The following is a 22516-nucleotide window of genomic DNA, read 5'->3' as shown; positions in this document are numbered from 1 at the left end:
CAGAGGTGGAGGGAGGGCAGACCCCGAGGAGGCTGCCGGGACAGCTGCCTCTAGCACGTGGGACTCCGGCCTTCACCTTGAGGCGCAGCATGCCCAGCGTGGTCTGGAACAGCACCAGGGAGCCCTCGTAGAAAAACAGGTCCCAGAGGCGCAGCAGCAGCCTGACGTGCACCACGCTGGCGAAGGCCGTGAGGAACCAGTGCAGTGTGATGAGGGACAGCTCTGTGGACACACGACAGACGCCCTGCAGCTGGGACCAGGGACAGCCGGCGCGGAACAGAGAGGAGGGGCATCCCCCAGGCACGCAAGCCGTGGAGAAGGTGGAGCGAATCTCCCACAACCGCAAGAGGCCGTGCTTGCTCCACAGCAGAGAGGAGGCGGGGCGCCAGGGACCGTCGGAGAACAAGAGAGCAACGAAGGCAGTGTGAGTGGCCGTCGTCAGATGAGCTCCTTTCCTCCTCCTGAGCTGCCAGCTGCCCTGTCCTCAGCTGGGTCCCGAGGCCTCAGATGTGCAGCACCTGAGCCAGAGCTCGGGACCCCTTGACCCCAGAGCAGAGGCAGGCTCGGGCCCTTACCGATGTCATGCTCCTGGAGCAGCCTGTCCAGCCGAGGCAGGTACTGGACAATGAGGTGGCGCAGGAGCCGCTGGTCGGTCTGGACGCCCAGCAGAGTGGTGCTGAAGTAGGAGGCGGGGAGCAGGTCCTCAATGATAGTGCACATCATCCAGAAGGCGTCCTCCTCCTCCAGGAACAGCAGGAGGCAGGCAGCCACCTGTCCGGGGCAAGGGGCAAGGGGCCTCTGCCCAGGTGTCCATGCAAATTAGAAGAGGCACTCCCTCGGGGGTGACCAGTTAGAACAAGGTGGCCTCTGGGGGGGGGTGTCACACCACAGACCGCATGCCGGCCTCAGGCTGGGAACCCCTCCCTGCTTGGGGACCCCCCTCCACCAGGCCTACTGCCCCCGTCCCGGGCTGTGCTCACCATGCCCGTGCCCTGGCAGTAGCCGATCTCTGGGTAGAGCCAGGCCAGCGCTCGGAGCACCCTGCGCAGGCGGGGTACGCCCACGCTGCTCACGTGGGCAAAGCAGGCGTTGCTGGGCATGGTGCGGAGCAGGTCCTTCTCAATCTGCTGGCAGCCCGCCCACAAGAGCCTGTGAGGCACAGGAGCAGGCGCACAGCCTCCGCACCCCTGACACCGAGACCCCCGGGAAGGAGGCCGGGGGCCCCTGTGTGGGGCAAACCTCAGGTTGACTTCTCTCCCAGGAATGGGGATTCCTCAGGCTCCGGGTCAAAGTCACCTTCCTCCCTTCAGGATCAGAGCCCAGCTGGTGTGTAGCTGGTGCCACGTGATCCAAGGGGGAGGCTCTAAACATAAAATTACAGATTCCCGGGCCTCAAGCCACAGCCGTGGAGTGAGAATCTCTGGAATGAAGCCTGGAAACCTGTATTTAAAATCTCCAGGGGAGGGACTTCCCTGGTGGTACAGTGGTTAAGAATCCTCCTTCCAATTCAGGGGACTTGGGTTTGATCCCTGTTCAGGGAACTAAGATCCTACGTGCCGAGGGGCAACTGAGCCCGCACGCCACAACTAGAGAAAAGCCCGCGTGCTGCAAGGAAAGATCCCATGTGCTGTAACAAAGTCCCGACACAGCCAAAATAAATAAATAAATAAAACATTAAAAAAAAATCTCCAAGGGATCCTAATGTGCACCGGTCTGGTGGCCTTTTTGACAATCCCTCCCCCCACGCCCCGCCCTGCCTGGGCACCCCCACCACAGAGGGACCAGGAGGAAGCTGGCTGGCTCCAGACACACGTCTGTAGGTGCAAGGACTGCCCAGGGCTGCCTCATGGCTGCCGAGCTCTCCCGGGCCCCCGCAAAGGGCCTCCCCCTGCCCCCCCGCGCCCCCAAACAGGGCCCCACCTGCTTGGCAGCAACGGTCTCGTCGTTGGCGCTGTCCTTCACGATCTCTCGGTAGGACAGCTCGGAGTTCCTCTTCTTCTGCAGGGCCCCGGAGAGCCGCATCCACAGCTGATGGGGGGAGCACGACGCTCAGTCCCCAGGGGGTCCCTGAAGCCTGCGGCGCCCCCCGCAGGCCCCGCCTCACCTGCGGCCTCATGCTGTGGGGCACCCCAGCCAGCACCAGAGAGCGGAGCTTCTCCGAGCGGGGCAGGGAGATGGCAATCTTGTCCCAGGTGAGGTCCCCCACGTCGTGGTTGTGGGTGAACTCCAGGTGGGCCTGCCAGCGCAGCCTCTGGGGGGGGTCCTCCAGCAGCTGGCCTGGGCGGGGGCCGCCGTCTGCGCCTGTGAGGGAGGAAGGAGAGCGACCCCCGCCGCCTGTGCCCCGAGAGCAGAGGACTGGGCTATGGGTCCGCCGCCCGGATCTCACTGCCGAAGGCCAGGGCCACCTTTCCAACCACCTCCCGTGGCACCCCGAACAGCCAGCGCGAACTCTTCGCTTTCACCCCCAAACCAGATCCACGAGGCCACCCCCCAGCAGGTGCTCAGGCTCCTCTTCAGAGCACAGGCAGAACCTCGGCCCTCTCGCCCCTCCGACTACGGACCTAGTCCAAGCCACCGTCTCTCGCCTGGATTAGAGCAACAGCCTCCTCACCGGCCCCCTAGTCCTGCCCTGCCTCCCTAGAGGCTGCTCACAGCCCTGTCACAGCTCAGAGCCTGTCGCGCAGACACAGCACCCGACCCCGCCTCCTCGCGCCCTGCTCCCTCCACCCCAGCTCTTTCCCACAAATCCAGTCTGCCTCAGGGCCTGGCACCTGTTATTCCCCTTCTGGCCACACTCACTGCCTCACTTCCTCCCAGTCTCTGTTCAAACGCCTGCCACCTCCCCTCCTCTCCCAGCCTCTTCTTGCCCCCAGCATACATTTGTTTGTTTACTGCCTGGGAACTCACAAGACCAAGACCACCTCTGGTTCTGTTTGAGGCACTGGGGATGCACAGGGGGGCGGGGCCCCCCCCAGAGCCTCACTCTTCCTCATCCTAAAGCCATGCCCTTGGCGTCCACTTTCTGAAACTTCACCTTCAGTGAATTCACATAAAGTGCACAAACTTTAAGTGTACACTTTGTTGAGTATCAATAAACAAATGTCTAAACACTGACAGTCTAAATGCTGTCCCCGTCAAGATACAGAATACTTCCATCATACTAGAAAGTTCCCTATGCTCCTCTCAGGCCCAGCTTTTACCTTCTGAATGTTTGCCTGCAAACTAGAGAACAAGGAAGACTCATCAGAACTGGGAATATGAGTGACCTGAAGATGAATAGTGGTCTCAGTCAGTCAGTTAACGACTGGTTGGTGACAGGCTACCCTGGGTTCTGGCAGACGGCTTTCCAGCAGCCCACTCGGCAACAGCAGGTGTCTTTACAGTAGAAAATAATGGAAATGGCCTAAAGGCCCACTTACAGAAGAATGGTTATAAAAATATGACGACAGGGACTTCCCTGGTGGCGCAGTGGTTACGAATCCGCCTGCCAATGCAGGGGACATGGGTTCAAACCCTGGTCTAGGAAGATCCCACATGCCGCGGAGCAACTAAGCCCGTGCGCCACAACTACTGAAGCCCGCGCGCCTAGAGCCCATGCTCTGCTACAAGAGAAGCCACCGCAGTGAGAAGCCCTCGCATAGCAACGAAGACCCAATGCAGCCAAAAATAAATAAATTTAAAAAAAAATTTTTTTTTAAATGACAAATCCATTATAATTACAAGGATAGTACACAGCCACTGAAAAACATACTTTAAAGAGGTCTTAACTGACAGAAAAAATGCTCATGGAATAATGTTAAGAGATATAAGAGCAATATAAAAACATGTATATGATATCATCTTAGTTATGAAAAGTTACATATGGATACACACAAAGCCAGGAAAAAAATACATTGAAATGTCAGCAGTTATCTTCAGGTTGTAGGATAATGGGTTAATTTGTTTTAATCTTTATATCTTGATGTAGTTTTAAAATTCTCTATAATGAACATTATTGCTTTTATTATATGAAGATCAATAAAATTTTTATTATTATTATTATTTTTTTTTTTTTGCCGTACGTGGGCCTCTCACTGTTGTGGCCTCTCTTGTTGCGGAGCACAGGCTCCGGACGCGCAGGCTCCGGACGCGCAGGCTCAGCGGCCACGACTCACGGGCCCTGCCGCTCCACGGCATGTGGGATCTTCCCGGACCGGGGCATGAACCCGTGTCCCCTGCATCGGCAGGCGGACTCTCAACCACTGCGCCACCAGGGAAGCCCAATAAAATTAATTTTTAAAAAATAAAAAAACAGGGAATTCCCTGGTGGTCCAGTGGTTAGGAGTCAGTACTTTCACTGCCAAGGGCGTGGGTTCAATCCCTGGTTGGAGAACTAAGATCCCGCAAGCTGTGCAACGTGGCAAAAAAAAACCCCAAAGGATTTCAGATACTTATAACAGCATCACCGTCAGATGTGGCTCTGTCCTTGATTCTGGAACATCTGGGTAAAACATCTAGAGCCCGAGGCCACAGCAGTGTAGTCAGTCACTGGAGCGGGTCCTCCCCAAGGACAGTGGAGAGATTACACCCGAGGGGCCGTCTCACCTTCCTTGTCCACGCGGAAGCCAAACTCATCATAGCAGAAATCTGGTTGCTCCACTGCTTCTTCCTTCTAGACCCAGGAGTAGGAAGAGTCAGCCTGGGGCCACCTGCACTGCTGCCGTGCCTCCTAGCCTCCCTGACTCAGACCAAAGGCCACCCTTCCCTGAAGCTTCTGTGGTCATCACTCAGCTACGGGGGCCACGACCCTCTTGAATTCTCCCAGAGTTTTCCTTGTTTTCCTCAGAGGTCAAAGATAAAATCAAGGCAAGAAACATGTTTTATGTATTTCCGTGTCCCCATAATACTGAGAGTGCCATACTTGTTCCCCAACCTAATGCCCGATTCACAGGGAACGTGGAGCTAAGATGCTGTCTCTGATGGGGGCTTCTGACCCTGTGTGAATACGGGGGAGTGGCCCCACTCCCAGGATGCCTGCAGCGGACGGCGGGTCCCCTTGGGTGCCCCAGCGTGGGAGCAGAGCCACTGGCGCCCACTGGCTGACTGCTGTACCTGTGTGTACTTGGCCAGGATCTCCTGGGGCCACATGCTAGGAGTCAGGGCTGAGAAGGGGCCACTGGCAGAAGGTACGTGGCTTCCTAAAACCAAGGAGGACCAGGAATAGGAGATGAAGAAAATGCAGAGCATTCAGGGGGAAAATTCAAGTTGAGACACCCCCTCTCCCTTTCTCTCCCCACCGTCCCACCCCCAGAGTGCCGGCATTAAAGGACTGAACCATCTAGAGTGGGATGGATGGGGGAGGGGAGAAACCTAACAAAGTGCAACTTTCTGGAGGAAGGAAAAGGAAGCCAGCAGTATGTTACAAGACATAACCAGACTTCATCTCCTTGCCTCTCCCTCCACCTGTGAGTGAGGATGTTCAGGCTGGAAGGAGAGGACAGGGCTTCAGGAAGACTGAGAAGAGAGTTGCCGTAACTCTCCCAGATGCCCATCAGAAGACTTCCTCCTTCCTCCACCTCTTACCTGGACGGTCCACGTGACCCTCGAAGGTCCGTGGAAAACAAGCCTGCTTCCCTCCCACCAAGGTGTCCTCCTGGATAAGACCCCCTTCCCCCCGGAGAGCCTGTCGCCCCATGTCCAAGCCAGGCCCCTGCCTCCCACCTGACATTGTGTGGAGAGGACAGGCAAGTCTTCTGTAGATCCAGACTCAGGAGTTTCCTATCCTAATATCTTACAGCTGGAAGGCTCCTCAACCTTCATCTGGTCCAGAAACATTTGCCCTGGTAAGAGTGCAAAGAAGAAAGTCATTTAACGCAGCCCCTTCTCCTGGGAGTCCTTTCTACCGACTCTGATTTGCTGGCCCAGAGGTGGTGGGGAAGTAAATCCTGGCCACTGTTTGACAGGGAAGGAAAAGTCACACTTGAAAGAAAAAGCCTTCTATTATGAACATTTCATCTGAGAGCATACACTTTGAAGAAGCTATAAAGCTACTGTTCTCCAACAGCTCTGTGAGCCAAGAGGAGGGTCTGCTCAGTTCCCATACTACTAAGGAAGGAAAGGATCACACAGACAGACTTCCTGATGCTCTGTACTCAGGCAAATTTAAAAAAGAAAACAAAAACCAGCCACCACCAAAACTTCCATGAATAGGTTCCTGAGCCAGAATTTTTGAGGAATCACTTAGGCACAACACTTCTTTTTTTTTTTTGTGGTACGCGGGCCTCTCACTGTCGTGGCCTCTCCCGTTGCGGAGCACAGGCTCCGGACGCGCATGCTCAGTGGCCACGGCTCACGGGCCCAGCCGCTCCGCAGCATGTGGGATCTTCCCGGACCGGGGCACGAACCCGCGTCCCCTGCATCGGCAGGCGGACTCTCAACTGCGCCACCAGGGAAGCCCAGGCACAACACTTCTGAGTCAATACCTCCACTCACCAGACACCGACGTTTCCACTTCATCCACCAGTCTGCTTGACCACGCCTTCCAGCACCTCACAGCTGGGAAACTAGGAAATTGCCATCTAAGTCTCTCACATCACTGTTTAACCCCTGCCTCCCTCCTTTTTTTGTCCTCTTAAAAAATGACTCAACAATTAAAAAGACAAACAGCCCAATTTAAAAATGGGCATAAGGGGACTTCCCTGGTGGTCCAGTGGTTAAGACTCCACACTCCCAATGCAGGGGGCCCGGGTTCAATCCCCGGTCAGGGAACTAGACCCCGCATGCCACAACTAAGAAGTCCTCATGCCACAGCTAAAAGATCCCGTGTGCCACAACTAAGATCCAGAGCAGCCAAAATAAATACATATTAAAAATAAATAAATAAAAATGGGCATAAGATTTAAATAGACGTTTCTCCAAAGAAGAGATATAAATGGCCAATGAGCAGGTAAAAAGATGCTCAACATCATTAGTCATCAGGGAAGTGCACAGCAAAACCACAATGAGATTCCACTTCACACCCACAATGATGGCACACTGGAGACAAAAGTCTTTTTTCTTTAATACTTTATTTATTTTTGGCTGCATTGGGTCTTCGTTGCTGTGTGAAGGCTCTCTAGTTGCAGCAAGCAGGGGCTGCTCTTCATTGCAGTGCACGTGCTTCTCATTGCGGTGGCTTCTCTTGTTGCAGAGCACAGGCTCTAGGCACATGGGCTTCAGTAGTTGTGGCACGTGGGCTCAGTAGTTGTGGCTCGCGGGCTCTAGAGTGCAGGCTCAGTAGTTGTGGCACACAGGCTTAGTTGCTCCATGGCATGTGGGATCTTCCCAGACCAGGGCTCGAACCCGTGTCCCCTGCATTGGCAGGCAGAAGTCCCTGGAGACAAAAGTCTTAAGAGCAGTGTTTGGCCATATGGGATGAATACACTTAGGCACATAGCTCCTGTTTGTCCTACAGAAGTAGGCACCTGCCATTAAAACTTATCTTCAACATCAAAAAAAAAAAAAAGACAACAGTTAGTGTTGGTGAGGATGTGGTGAAATTGGAAGCCTCATACTCTACTAGTGGGAATGTAAAATGGTGGGAACGTAAAATGGTGGGCTGCTGTAGAAAGTACTCGGACAGCTCCTCAAACGGTGAAACACAGAGTTACCATATGACCCGGGAATTCTGCTCCTAGTTATTTACCCACAAGAAATGAAAGCAAGTGTCCACACAGAAACTTGTACTTGGATGTTCACAGCAGAATTACTCATTATAGCCAAAAAAGCAGAAACAACCCATATGTCCAAGAACCGATGAAGGGATATATGAAATGCATAGAATATCCATACAATTGAATATTATTCAGCTATAAAAAGGAATGAAGTGTTCATAATGCCATAACACAGGTGAACCTTAAGAATATTATGCTCAGTTAAAGACGCCAGTCACAAGAGGATGAATATTGTATGATTCTATTTAAATGAAATGTCCAGAAGAGGCAAATCCCTAGACACAGAAAGTAGATGAGTGACTGCCAAGGGCTGGAGGAGAAGGGAAGGCACAGGGACTGCTAATGGGTACAGGGTTTCTATTTGCAGAGATGAGAAGTGTTCTGGAATTGGAGAGTGGTGATAGTTACACAACAGTATGAAATACTCAAACCACTGAATTATACACTTTAAAAATAGCGAACTTTGTAGCATGTGAATTATATCTCAATTTAAGAAAGTTAAATAAGCCATCAACTGAGGCGTCAGCACTTGGGCTCCCTCTGACTTCCTATTTCTAGCCTGTGCTCCTGTTACAACAGGCAAGAGCCTATTATCACCCACTCGAGCTTCAACAGAAATGCAGTTTGAGGGGTGGCTTTCTCAGCCTTTTTCTGAATATGAAGCCTTTTACTTCTACCTTTTACTTCTAACCATGAAATGAAAGGAAGGTAATATAAATGGAAGGTAACAACGGAGATGTGGGTGAAATATTTTAGGGCAAGTTGCCTTCTAGGTTTTGGAATCATATTCACCTAGGCCTAGACATCCTTTCGCCGTTTTTCAGGTGACGGGAGCTCAGAGGTGACAGCTGTTGGCCTCGTCTCCTGAGAGCTGTCTGCTGTTGGGAATTTGGGGTAAATGAGAAGGGTCAGGTGAGTGAGAAAGAAACAAAAAAGGAAAATCAAAGAACCACTTCGAGGGCACCGTGAGAAAACATTACCCTATGGACCCTTTGCTCCAGCAAATGTTGAAAAATGGGCACGTGAAAAAAATCCCAGTTCTCTTTAAAGACACACTTGCAAGTCTGGGGCCAAACAGCTTGTCCCAAGGGCAGCTCAGCTGGGTCATCAACCTCTACTCCTGCCCCCAGACACATCCTGACCGGGCCACATTTGGGCTAAATGCCCATCGTGGAGGCTTTGATGCCCAGCTGGGAGGCAGCCCTCTTGCTTCCAGACAAGCCTTGCTGAGAAACAGATGGCAGAACCTGCTTCCCTAATGGCCAGACATCCTAGACTTGTCTGTCTGTTCTGCGTGAGGAAAACGTAACGTCTTCCTTCATAACAGGTATGCGGGGCCTGGTTTGAATCAGAATTCTGTGCTGGATGGAGCAAGTATTTTAACATTAAAGGGACTGAGCTAGAAGTTCTTAAAATCATGTCATCGTTCAGTCCTCACAGCATATTCTGAAGCAGACTATGTCTGGTCCTCACACATGAGAAAACAAGCCTAGAAGAGACGCACGTACAGTCTCCCAAATGCACCCTGATAACTGTGCCCCCTGCACCACCATGCTCCCCCCCCCCACCTGGGGAGATGATGTCACTTGGCCACCAGCTTGACAGTGCCAGGAAATAACCCCGTGCTCGGCCAGGCCACGCACACTGCTGTGGCACCAGCGTTAGGAGGGCAAGCCTTCCGAGCTCATCCTCTGCCACCTTTGTGCAGAGGCCGGACGGCGCTGCGGTTTAAGTGAAGACCTCTCCAGTCAGACAGATGTGGATTCAAATCCCGGCTCTGCGGCTCCCCCCTTGTTATAACCTTGGGCACGTTCACGTCACCTCTTTGAGTCTCAGTGTTCTTCTCCGCAGACTGGAGTAACAGTACCTGCGTCTCACAGTGGTTATGAGGGTGAAGTGAGAACGCAAAGAGCCCAAGCACACTGACACACAGCAAGCGCTCAGGAAGCATCAGGCAATTAGCAGGAGTCCTCATAATTTCCAGAAAGTTACTGTGAATATCTGGGCCCTCTACACTGAGGTTACTCAAGGCCGTATGATACTACTGATACCGAGCCATTACAACCTGTAAAAACAACTTCGTATGGTTCAATGTAACACATGCCAGCTGGGATCATCAGAAAGACTCCTCATCATTGATGCCTCAGAGGTAGTGATTTGGCTGTTTCTTCCAGAAGGGCAGAGAAAGTGTGGAGGAAGCAGGCGTTGTCTATACGTGGAAGAAAGGAGCTGTCTCTGGCTGTGGAGGACTGAGGGGCTGGGAAGACAGTTCTCAGTCCACAGCTCCCTTTCCCAACCTGGCTTGACCCCCTCATTCATTCACTCAACAGTTACTGAGCACCGCCACGAACCACACAGGTTCTAAGGGTTGAGACGCAACAGTGAAAAACCAAAGTCCCAGCCATTACATCACAGCAGAGAATCAGACAACGACATAAAAACAGCTGTGTTAGATGGTGCTAACTACAGTACTCCGAGGAAAATAAAGCAGGATAAAGGTATAGGAGAGCCAGGAGAGAGGAGCCATGTAGCTAACGTGGTCAGGAAAAGCTCTTTGAGGATAAGGTGACATCCAAGCAAAGACCCAGACAAAAGGAAGGGGGAGACCAAGTCCTATGGCTCCTGAGGGAAGGAAGATCCAGGTAGCAGGAGCAGCAGGGTGAAGACAAGGCAGGACCAGATGTGACGGGTGAAGCAGCTGCAGGGCAGAGGGGCTGGGGAGGAGCTGGGGAGGAGGAGGAGGAAGCACAGTGGGAGGTGCAGCCGGCTCAGGAGGGCCTTACAGTGCAGTACAGAACTGGAACTTATTCTTCTTACAGGAGGGTTCTGAGCAGAGGCAAACCTGAATCTGATTTAGGATTTCAAAGCTCTCTCTGGCTGCTGTACAAAGAAGACTGCAGGGCAGGAGGGGATGACGCAGTAAGAATGATGTTGGCTTTGCTACCATGGGGACAGGGAGAAATGGTCAGATCTGGATATATTTTAATGAGTCTCTGCAATAATACGTATATGCCATTTCTCTTACCAACTACCCCCCTAGTCCCCAAATTCCCAACAGGAGCCAGAAGTGATATTGCTAATCTGGGCAGGCAGGTTTTTCCAGCCTCCGGTCGCTATGGAAACCTTCCTGAAAGCAGCCATCTGGGAGCTGACTAAAGCAGCCACGTCACTGGTGGCCCTACTGTTGTCACAGGGGTACTGAGAGGCAGAAACTTTTGAAAAACAAGAAATATACTGTAGGCAGATTAAAAGACTGTCATCTTTAAGCATGTAAATTTTTAAAATGCCTTTTGATCCAGTAACTATTCTCCTGGAAACTTATCTTAAGGAAATAATTCAATAGACGTGAAAAGGTATGTACATGAAAAGGTCTACTTCAGCATCATCTATATAACAAAAACATGAGGACAATTTACATGTCAAACATTAGGGGAATTAATCAAATCTGGGTATACTGACACAATAAAATGTGATTTAATAATTTCATATTCCAGTTATGGACTTCTGCTTTTGGCCAAGATGGAGTTACAAGGACTGGATTTACTTTCCCAACCTGAACGACTAAAAAGCCAGAAAGATACACGAAACGATGGTTTTCAAACATTGGATGACAGGCAGCACAGGAGAGTGAAGCCTGAGAAAGAGAAAACAATCGAGCTGAGCCCTGTGACGGCCCGCTACTGCCTGGAGAGAGTCTGCAGCCAGGACTGGGCACCCAGGAGGGCAGAGGAGCTGAGTTGAGAGCTAGAGGTGGCCAAAGCAGCCTGAAGTTGTAGAGCAGAGACTTGCACAGAGAGCACCTCCAAATCTTCATGTGAATACTGGTCAGAGCGTGTGTGTGAGGAAGCTGCCCAAGGTTGGGAAGAGAGCACCTACAAGCAACACAAGGAATAATACCTGAAGCTACCCTACGGAGTCACTGTGATGCATTTTCCTTTTCAGAAACTGTGGAATGCAATTTGCCCAAACTTTGTTAAGAATTTTTGCATCTATGTTCACGAAGGATGTTTGATTGTAGTTTTCTTTCCTAATAACACCTTTTTCAGGTTTAGTATCAGGATGATATCTGCTTTATAGAGTGATTTGGGAAGTAGTCCCACGTCTTCCATTTTCAGGAAGAGTTTGTGTAGAAACTGGTATTATTTCTTCCTTAAATGTTGAAAGGAAATCACCAATGAAGTCTCCTGTGCCTGGAGTTTCCTTCATGGAAAGATTTTCAACTACAATTTCTTTCATAGAGATAAGGCTATTCAGATTATCTTTATTCCTCCTGAGTGAACTTTTTTAAAAAAATAAATTTGTTTATTGTTTATTTGTTTATTTTTGGCTGCATTGGGTCTGTTGCTGCGTGCAGGCTTTCTCTAGTTGCAGCAAGCGGGGGTTACTCTTTGTTGAGGTGGGCGGGGTTCTCGTGTTGTGGAGCACGGGCTCTAGGTGCGTGGGCTTCAGTAGTAGTTGTGGCTTGCTGGCTCTAGAGCGCAGACTCAGTAGTTGTGGCACACGGGCTTAGTAGCTCCGCGGCATGTGGGATCTTCCCGGACTGGGGCTTGAACCCACGTCCCCTGCATTGGGAGGCGGATTCTGAACCATTGTGCCACCAGGGAAGTCCCCTGAGTGAGCTCTGATAGTTTGTGTACTTTCAAGCAATCTGTCCACTATCCAAGTTGTTGAATTTATTGGTAAATTTAGTCCAAAGTATGCAGAAGAAAAAAAAGCAATAAACAATAAAGATAACAGAAATCAATAAAATGGAAAAAAAAAAGAAAAATCAATGAAACCAAAATCTGTTCCTTTAGAGATCAATAAAATCAAACCTCTGATCAGACTGAACAGGAAAAACAAGAAGACACAGATTACCAATATCATCAGGAATGGAAGAGGATACATTACTACAGATCCTGGAGGCATTAAATGGATAATAAGAGAATATTATGAACAACTTTTGCCAATAAGTTCTACAATACATAAAAACAATACCATCATGACCAAGTGGGATTTATCTTGGGAATGCAAGACTTGTTCAGTATTTAAAAAAATCAATCAATGTAATTAGGTATATCAACAGACTGAAGAAGAAAAACTATATGATTATCTCAATAGATGCAAAAGAAGCATTTGGCAAAAGTCAACATCCATTCATGATAAAAACTCTCAGCAATCTAGAAATAGAGGAAGCTTCCTTAACCTAATAAAAGGCATCTACAAAAATCCTACAGTTAACACCATACTTAATGATAAATGACTGAATGCTTTCCCCCTAAGATTGGGAACAAGGAGAGGACTCAACATAATTCCAATCAAAATCCCAGTAGGAGTCATACAGAGAGCAGTTAGGTCAGAAAGAGAAAAACAAATATGTTATATTAACACATATATGTGGAATCTAGAAAAATGGTATAGATGATCTTATTTGCAAAGCAGAAATAGAGACACAGACATAGACAACAAATGTATTGATATCAAAGAGGAAAGGGGAGCGTGGGATGAAATGGGAGATTGGGGCTGACATATATACACTACTATATATAAAATAGATAACTAATGAGAACCTACTGTATAGCACAGGGAACTCTACTTAGTGCTCTGCAGTGACCTAAATGGGAAGGAAATCCAAAAAAGAGGGGGGGGGGATATACGTACACATATGGCTGATTCACTATGCTGTACAGCAGGAACTAACACAGCAGTGTAAATCAGCTATACTCAAAAAAAAAAAAAAAATCCCAGTAGGATATCTTGCAGAAACTGACAAGCTGATTCGAACATTTAAATGGATAGGCAAAGGAATCAAAATACGCAAAATAATTTTGAAAGCAGAAAGTTGGAGAATTCACACTACCTGATTTCAATACTTTACTATAAAGCTACATGTAGTACAGGTGACACTGGCAAAAGGAACAGAATAGGTAATCCAGAAATAGACCCATACATATGGTCAATTAACGTTATGAATTGAGTTGTGTCCCCCAAAAAACATATGTTGAAGTCCCAACCCTCAGTACCTCAGAATGTGACCTTATTTGGAGAATGGGTCTTTGCTGATTTAACCAACTTAAGACGACCTCATTAAGGTAAGCCCTAAGCCATTATGACTCGTGTCCTTATAAAAAGGGGAAATTTGGACACAGATATATAGAGAGAGGAAATATGAAGAGACAGCGAGAACACCATGTGAAGCACAGACTGGAATTGTGTAATAAGCCAAGGAACGCCTGGGGCTACTAGAAGCTGGAAGAAGCAAGGAAGGACCCTCCCCTACAGGTTTCAGAGTGAGCATGGCCTTGCCGACACCCTGATTTCAGATTTCTGGCCTCCAAAACTGTGAGACAATATTACTGTCGTTCTAAGTCACCCACTTTGTGATACTTTATTATAGCAGCCCTAGGAAAGTAAATAATTAATTTTCAGCAAACATATAAATGCAATTCAATGGAGAAAGGATAGTGTTTTCAACAAATGGTCCTAGAAGAATCACTACAAAACTTCTAGAAGAAAACAGGAAAAAATGTTTGTGACCTTGGTTAGGCAAAGATTTCTTACATATTGCACGAAAAGTATGATCTATAAAAGAAAAAACTTGATTATATTAGACTTTATCAAAAGCCATTGGTGGTAGAAAATATGTCCAAATCACACATTTAATAAAGAACATGGGTTTTCCCTGGTGGCGCAGTGGTTGAGAATCCACCTGCCGATGCAGGGGACACGGGTTCGTGCCCCGGTCTGGGAAGATCCCACATGCCGCAGAGTGGCTGGGCCCATGAGCCATGGCCACTGAGCCTGTGCTCCACAATGGGAGAGGCCACAAAAGTGAGAGGCCTGCGTACCACACACAAAAAAAAATAAATAAATAAAATTAAAAAAAAATTTTTTAATAAATAACATGTATCCAGAATATAAGGAATTCTCTAAACTCAGTGAGCTGGAAACAAACAATCCAATTAAAAAAAATAAAATGGGCTGGACTTTCCTGGTGGTCCAGTGGTTAAGAATCCACCTTCCAATGCAGAGGACATGGGTTCAACCCCTGGTAGAGGAACAAAGATCCCACATGCTGCAGGGGCCACAACTACAGAGCCCATGTGCTCTGGAGCCTGCATGCCACAGAGAGAAGCCCGTGCACCACAACTTGAGAGAAGCCTGTGCACCACAACGAAGAGCCCGCATGCTGCAACTAAGATTCAACAGATCCAAAAATTTTTTAATTTATTTATTTTTATTTATTTATTTTTGGCTATGTTGAGTCTTCGTTTCTGTGCGAGGGCTTTCTCTAGTTGCGGCAAGCGGGGGCCACTCTTCATCGCAGTGCACGGGCCTCTCACTGTCACGGCCTCTCTTGCTGTGGAGCACAGGCTCCAGATGCGCAGGCTCAGTAGTTGTGGCTCACGGGCCCAGTTGCCCCGTAGCACGTGGGATCTTCCCAGACCAGGTCTCGAACCCACGTCCCCTTCATTGGCAGGCAGGTTCTCAACCACTGCGCCACCAGGGAAGCCCTAATAAATATTTTAAAAAAATAAAATGGGGGCTTCCCTGGTGGCGCAGTGGTTCAGAGTCCGCCTGCCGATGCAGGGGACACGGGTTCGTGCCCCGGCCCGGGAAGACCCCCCATGCCACGGAGAGGCTGGGCCCATGAGCCATGGCCCCAGAGCCTGTGCTCCGCAACAGGAGAGGCCACAACAGTGAGAGGCCCGCGTACTGCAAAAAATAAAAATAAAAATAAATAATAAATAAATAAATAAAAGGGGCAAAAAATTTGAACAGAAACATTAACAAAGAAGATATACAGATGACAAGCATAAAGATACTTAATGTCATTAGTTATTAAGGAATGCAAATTAAAACCACAATATTACCATACACATATTTAAATGGTTTAAATTAAAAAACAAACCACCTGACAATATTAAGTGCTGACGAATACACTGCTGGTAGAAATGCAAAATGGTAACACAATTTTGGAAGAGGGTTTGGCAGTTTCTTATAAAGTTAGACATGTACTTACCATACAACCCAACAAACCCACTCCTAGGTATAATTATCTAAGGAAAATGAAACTTTTGTTTACACAAAAACCTGTATGTAAACATCTGTGGCAACTTTATCTGTGACTGACAAAATCTGAAAACAACTCAAATGTCCTTTAACTGGTAAATGGATAAAGAACCGTGGTACGGACTTCCCTGGTGGTGCACTGGTTAAGAATCCGCCTGCCAATGCAGGGGACACGGGTTCGAGCCCTGGTCTGGGAAGATCCCACATGCTGCGGAGCAACTAAGCCCATGCTCCACAACTACTGAGCCTGCACTGTAGAGCCTGTGAGCCACAATTGCTGAAGCCCACGCACCTAGAGCCTGTGCTCCACAACAAAAGAAGCCACTGCAATGAGACGCGCGTGCACCGCAATGAAGAGTAGCCCCCACTCGCCGCAACTAGAGAAAGCCTGTGCACAGCAACAAAGACCCAATGCAGCCAAAAATAAATAAGTAAAATAAATAAATTTATTTTAAAAACAGAATTGCAATTATAGGGACTAAAGAAATATGGATACTATTTATGATATAATATTAAGGGAAAATGTATGTAGCATGTGCACTCAGAAATGTGTATATCTGTCATTTACTCCCCAAATATTTCTCCAACACATATCATGTGCTAGGGCAACAATGACTTACAATCTAGAGGGGAAAATCAAACAGAAAACAAATAGAGGGATAAATAAATAAGAATTTCAGAGTATGGCAAGTGATCTGAATAAAACAAAAGGGTGATGTGATATAGAATCCAGGGAAGGTTTGCCTGGCAAAGCAATAAAGCTATTTTTTTCTACTGCACCCCCACCCCCTGCCAAATACCAAAAACCAAACCAAAACAAAAAGAATCCAGGGAAGGAATCACTGACACACTACTTGAATTGAAACCGGAAGGACAAGAAGCCAGCCTTGCAAAGATTGGGGTAGAGTCATGGTTAGAAAGAAAGGCAAGTCCACAGGCTCTCAGGTGGGGAAGGCCTTGGAAGAAGAGAAAGCCCAGTGACTGAAACACAATGGACAAGGGGGACAACGGTAAGAAGAAACTGGAGAGGTAGAGGCACCCAGATTGTCAAGGGACTGTAGGTCACAGTGAAGGATTTAGATCTTAAGGACAATGGGAAGCTACAAAAGGATCCTAAACATGGCGGTGGCGTGAACTAACACTTTTTTTTTTTTTACATGTTGGGGGTAGGAGTTTATTAATTAATTTATTTATTTTTCCTGTGTTGGGTCTTCGTTTCTGTGCGAGGGCTTTCTCTAGTTGTGGCAAGCGGGGGCCACTCTTCATCGCAGTGCACGGGCCTCTCACTATTGCGGCCTCTCTCGTGAAGCACAGGCTCCAGATGCATAGGCTCAATAGTTGTCGCTCACGGGCCTAGTTGCTCCACGGCATGTGGGATCCTCCCAGACCAGGGCTTAAACCTGTGTCTCCTGCATTAGCAGGCAGACTCTCAACCACTGCGCCACCAGGGAAGCCCCTAACATGTTTTTTAAAAAATCACTTTGGCTGCTGTTTGGCAAATGGCTTGTGGAGTGACAAGAGTGGATGCAGTGAGACCAGTTTGGAAGTACAAGCTCCAGGAAAGATGACAGGGAGTGAGACTAAAGTGGTGACAGCGGATGTGGGGAGAAGTAAATGGATTCAAGATATAACCAGAGGCAGAACCAATAGGCCTTGCTTCTGGGTTGGATGTGGGGAGTGAAGAAAGGGAGCATCCCAAAGTGAGGCCTAGGTTTCTGGTCTGAACTCCTGGGTAACAATGATGACATTTACTCATATGGTGGTGAGCGGGAAAGAAACAGGTTTGGGGGAAGAGGGAATGAAGAGTTGTAGGATAATTTAAATGTTTCTTAGAAATCCAAGCGGAGCTGTTAAGCAGGTGACTGGATACACAAGTTTATATCTTCAAGGAGATGTAAAAACTAGAGATATAAATCTAGGAGTTTTTTGTTCATCTATCCAACCAACAAATATTTTTTGAGCAACTACTATGCCCCGGACACTGTTCCACGTGCAAGGGATATAGCAGTAAAACAAGACAAAGTTCTCGCTTTTATGAACCTGCGGTTTCCTCATCTGTAAAATGAGGATGACAAATGAGAAAATGTAAATATGTATCACAATACATAGCACATAGTATGTGCTTAATAAAGCCAGCTATTAATATTACTGACAGAAAACAGACAATAAATAAGTAAATGAAAGAATAATTTCAGAGGCAGGTAGGGGCAGGACTGTTTTTGATAGGTGGTCAGAGAAGGCCTCTCTGAGATGACATTTCAGCTGACACCAGAATGATAAGGAGTCAGCTCTGCAAAGACTTAGAAGCTCAAACAGAGGAAACAGCTTGTGCAAGGACCTTAAAGGAACAAAAGATTGGGCTTCCCTGGTGGCACAGTGGTTGAGAGTCCGCCTGCCGATGCAGGGGACACGGATCGTGCCCCGGTCCGGGAAGATCCCACGTGCTGCGGAGCGGCTGGGCCTGTGAGCCATGACCGCTGAGCCTGTGTGTCCGGAGCCTGTGCTCCACGACGGGAGAGGCCACAACAGTGAGAGGCCCGCCTAGCACCAAAAAAAAAAAAAAAAAAAAAAAAAAAAAAAAAAAGGAACAAAAGATTTACTACACTGGAGAAATAAAAGACAACTATGTCTGAGATGGAGCAATGAGGGGGAAAGTAGCAGATATCACTGGAAAGGCAGGACGAACTGGATTATGTAGGGCCTACTGCTCATAGCAAAGACTCTGGATTTTATTTTAATGGGAAGCCATTGAAGAGCTTTGAGCATGGGCATAACATGGTCTGACTTACGTTTTTAAAGAAATCACATTGGCTACTTCGTGAAGAATGAACTACAGAGGGGTTTAGAGTGGAAACTATTACAGTTGTCCAGGTGACAGATGGTATCCTGGACCAAAACAGTTGAGATGATGAGAAGTAACTAGATTCTGGATATAATTTGGAGATACAGAGGTAGATAATGAAAAGAATCAATGATGTCTCCTAGGCTTTTGACCTGAGCAACTGTGCAGATCCCATTAACCAAGATGAAGGGAGACTGGGGGAGAGCAGGTTTCATGGTTAGCAAGCAATCTGCTTTGGCCATGTTCGGGGTGATGTCTATTAGACCTCTAAGTGAAGAGGTCAACTGGGCAATTGTATATATGAGTACAGAGTTCACAGCAGTCAGAACTGGAGACGTGAATTTGAGAATCACCAGGACTAGATGTCATGGCTAAGGAGAGAATGCAGACTAGGGGGCCAAGGACCAGATCCTGGAACATTCCAACATTTAGAGGTTAGGCAGAAAAATATACCAAAAATAAGGTTTGAGGAGTGACCAGTGACGTAGAAGGAACACTAGCAGTGAGTGGCGCTGTGGAAACCAAGAGAAGAAAGTGTTTCTACGAGGAGGAGGTGATCATCAGCGTCAGGTGCTACTTAGAGGTCAAGTGGCATGGAGGACAGAGAATTGGTCACTGGTTTGGCAAGCTGGAGGTTGGTGGTGATACTGACAAGAGCTTTAATTGTGTTACTTTTCTTGAACTTTTGATTTTAATTAATTAATTAAAATAGAAGTATAGTTGATTTACAATGTTGTGTTAGTTTCTGGTGTAAAGTGATTCAGTTATACATATATATGTACAACTTTTTCATATTTGTTTCCATGATATATTATTACAAGATACAGAATATAGTTCCCTGTGCTATACAGAAGGGCCTTGTTGTTTATCTATTTTATATATAGTAGTTTGTATCTGCTAATCCCAAACTCCTAATTTATCCCGCTCCCCCACTTCCCCTTTGGTAACTATAAGTTTGTTTTCTGTATCTGTGAGTCTGTCTGTTTTATAAATAAGTTCATTGGTATATTTTATATTCCACATATAAGTGATACCATATATTTGTCTTTCTCTGTTTTACTTACTTCACTTAGTATGATAATCTCCAGGTCCAGTCATGTTGCTGCAAATGGCATTATTTCATTCTTTTTCATGGCTGAGTGGTATTCCATTGTATATATGTACTACATTTTCTTTATCCATTCATTTTTCAATGGGCATTTAGTTGCTTCCATGTCTTGGCTATTGTAAGTAGTGCTGCTGTGAACACTGGGGTGCATGTATCTTTTTGAATTAGAGTTTTCTCCAGATGTATGCCCAGGAGTGGGATGCTAGATCATATGGTAAACTCTATTTTTAGTTTTTTAAGGAATCTCCATACTGTTTTCCAGAGTGGCTACACCAATTTACATTCCCACCAACAGTGTAGGAGGGCTCCCTTTTCTCCACACCTTCTCCAGCATTTATTATTTGTAGCCTTTTTAATGATGGCCATTCTGACAGGTGTGAGGTGATACCTCATTGTAGTTTTTGGTTTTGTTTTTTGGTTTTTTTTTTGGCTGTGTTGGGTCTTCATTGCTGCACACGGGCTTTCTCTAGTTGTGGTGAGCGGGGGCTACTCTTCATTGCGGTGCGCAGGCTTCTCATTGTGGTGGCTTCTCTTGTTGCGGAGCATGGGCTCTAGGCACACAGGCTTCAGTAGTTGTGGCACACAGGCTCAGTAGTTGTGGGTCACAGGCTCTAGAGCGCAGGCTCAGTAGTTGTGGCACACGGGCTTAGTTGCTCCGCAGCATGTGGAATCTTCCCGGACCAGGGCTTGAACCCGTGTCCCCTGCATTGGCAGGTGGATTCTTAACCACTACACCACCAGGGAAGTCCCCTCATTGTAGTTTTGATTTGCACTTCTCTGATAATTAGTGATGTTGAGCATCTTTTCATGTGCCTATTGGCCATCTATGTCTTCCTTGGAGAAATGTCTATTTAGGTCTTCTGTCCATTTTTTGACAGGGTTCTTTTTTGGTTATTGAGTTGTGTGAGCTGTTTGAGTATTTCTGAAATTAAGTCCTTGTTGGTGACATCATTTGCAAATATTTATTTTCTCCCAGTCCGTAGGTTGTCTTTTCGTTTTGTTTATGGCTTCCTTTGCTGTGCGAAAGCTTGTAAGTTTGATTAGGTCTCATTTTAAAATTTCTATTGCCTTGGGAGACTGACCTAAGAAAACACTGCTACGACTTATGAGAGAGCTTTAATTTTTAGTGGTGAGGGTGGAAGTCCAGTTGGAGTGAGTTGAAGAGGGAGGAGAAGTAGAGTCATCAGCATGAAGATAGTATGTGATTTCAGCCATTTTAAAAAATATATAATATATACATGTTGAAGGTAATATAAAAAGGAATATGGCTGATTTAAGTGGTAGGAGTATGGGGCTCATTAGTTTTGATTTTAAATGTTCTCTTTTTTGAAAATGTACAGAGGTATTGTGTTTAAACATAATTATACCACATCAAAAATTGTACATGAATGTCCACAACAGCATTTATAATAGTCCAAAAGTGGAAACGAAACAAAAACAAAAAACCAAAAGTGGAAACAATCCAAATGTCCATCAAGTGATGAATGGATAAACAAAATGTGTATATCCATACAATGAAATATTATTCATCCATAAAAAGGAATGAAGTACTGACACATGCTACAACATGGATGAACCTTGAAAACATTATGCTCAGTGAAGGAAGCCAGTCACAAAAGACCACACAATGTATAATTCTATTTATATAAAATGCTCAGAATAGGCAAATCCATAGAGAAGGAAGGTAGATTAGTGGTTGCCAGGGGCTGGAGGGAGGGAGAAATAGGGAATTACTACTAGAGGGTATGTGGTTTCTTTTGGGGGTGATGAAAATATTCTGGAATTAGTGGTGATGGTTGCACAACAGTGAATATACTGAAAACCTCTGAATTGTATACTTTAAAAGGGTGATTTTTATGGTACATGAATTATATCTCAATTTTTAAAATTACAGTTTAAGTACAGAACACTGAGGGAATAAGAATGTGTCCTTGAGTTTTCTGAGGTCCACAAATGAAGCCTGAACTTACAACAACTATGCAGTTTCTCTGTATCCTGCCTTCTTCTTCCTCTCACAGGGCTACTACTTATCACCTCAAATATCCATCTCCACAGGGATTTATACAAAACCAAAGAAAGCAAAAGTGAAAAAAAAGGTGCAAACTATTAGAGATAGCTTATATATAACTGTGAAAAGGATCCCTTTCTCTCTCATTTGTAACTAACACTTTACTAACACTGCTCAGCATGAATCTGACATCTTAACAGCAACTGTGAAGTCAGGGACTCCCCAGGCTGCTGAAACCAGGTTTCCAAGACAATTTCTTGTTTTGTTTTGTTTAAGGCTAAACAAGATCCCCAGGTGTTTGACTTCACATGGAGTTGCAGTTTCTTTCCACTACACTGAAGTGAAATACTCTGCCCAAAGCAAAAGTCACTAAAAAGCAGTTTAAAGGAAAAAGATGCTTATAAACCAGGAGACCAGAAAAGTACATCAATTTGCAAGACAGACTCTAAGGGGGGAAAGTGCTATTTCTGAATCTACTTGTACAGATATGCCTCCCTGTCCCGAGTTTTCTCCACAGCTCGGGCGCTTACTTGGTCCCCAGCCACACCTGAGCTGGGGTCAGGCAGGACACTGGCTGACAGAGCCTGAGGCTCAGGGGGGCTTCTTCCCAGAACTTCTGGGCACTTTGCACAGGTCCACTCTTTTCTACTGAGAACACAGATGACAGACTTAAATGGTAGCAAGATATATGTAAGCTATAGGTCAGAAGAAAATCTCTGCAGCATATACAGTCACTGGGTTTATCATGCGAAGGAAGTGCAACACTCTCCTCTGAGTTTTGTAATTATACTAACACAATGACATTAACAGAAATC

The 22516-nt window shown here is 46.8% G+C and overlaps 1 protein-coding gene across 12 annotated transcripts in view; it reads right to left on the bottom strand.

Annotated features, from left to right (window-relative positions):
* Nucleotides 1-22516, bottom strand: part of SGSM3 (small G protein signaling modulator 3) — a 36615-nt gene that overhangs the window by 4392 nt on the left and 9707 nt on the right. For 4 of the 12 annotated variants that reach the window (XM_067010257.1, XM_059081065.2, XM_067010261.1 and 1 more), the window contains exons 2-9: nucleotides 5701-5819; nucleotides 5092-5177; nucleotides 4585-4651; nucleotides 2105-2301; nucleotides 1921-2028; nucleotides 981-1124; nucleotides 576-771; nucleotides 77-222 (exon numbers count right to left, since the gene is read on the bottom strand). In XM_067010257.1, coding sequence (XP_066866358.1) covers nucleotides 77-222; nucleotides 576-771; nucleotides 981-1124; nucleotides 1921-2028; nucleotides 2105-2301; nucleotides 4585-4651; nucleotides 5092-5177; nucleotides 5701-5707 — 951 coding nt within the window. In that variant the 5' untranslated portion in view covers nucleotides 5708-5819. Of the gene's footprint in view, nucleotides 1-76; nucleotides 223-575; nucleotides 772-980; nucleotides 1128-1920; nucleotides 2029-2104; nucleotides 2302-4584; nucleotides 4652-5091; nucleotides 5178-5700; nucleotides 5820-22516 lie in introns of all 12 variants that reach the window. The other 8 variants (XM_059081063.2, XM_067010260.1, XM_067010258.1 and 5 more) reach the window with 4 other exon arrangements.

This window comes from Kogia breviceps, chromosome 12 (assembly GCF_026419965.1).
Source record: "Kogia breviceps isolate mKogBre1 chromosome 12, mKogBre1 haplotype 1, whole genome shotgun sequence".
NCBI classification, from domain to species: Eukaryota; Metazoa; Chordata; class Mammalia; order Artiodactyla; family Physeteridae; genus Kogia; species Kogia breviceps.
Note: the sequence above shows the minus strand (reverse complement) of the source record. Positions and strands in the feature narration are given on the sequence as shown.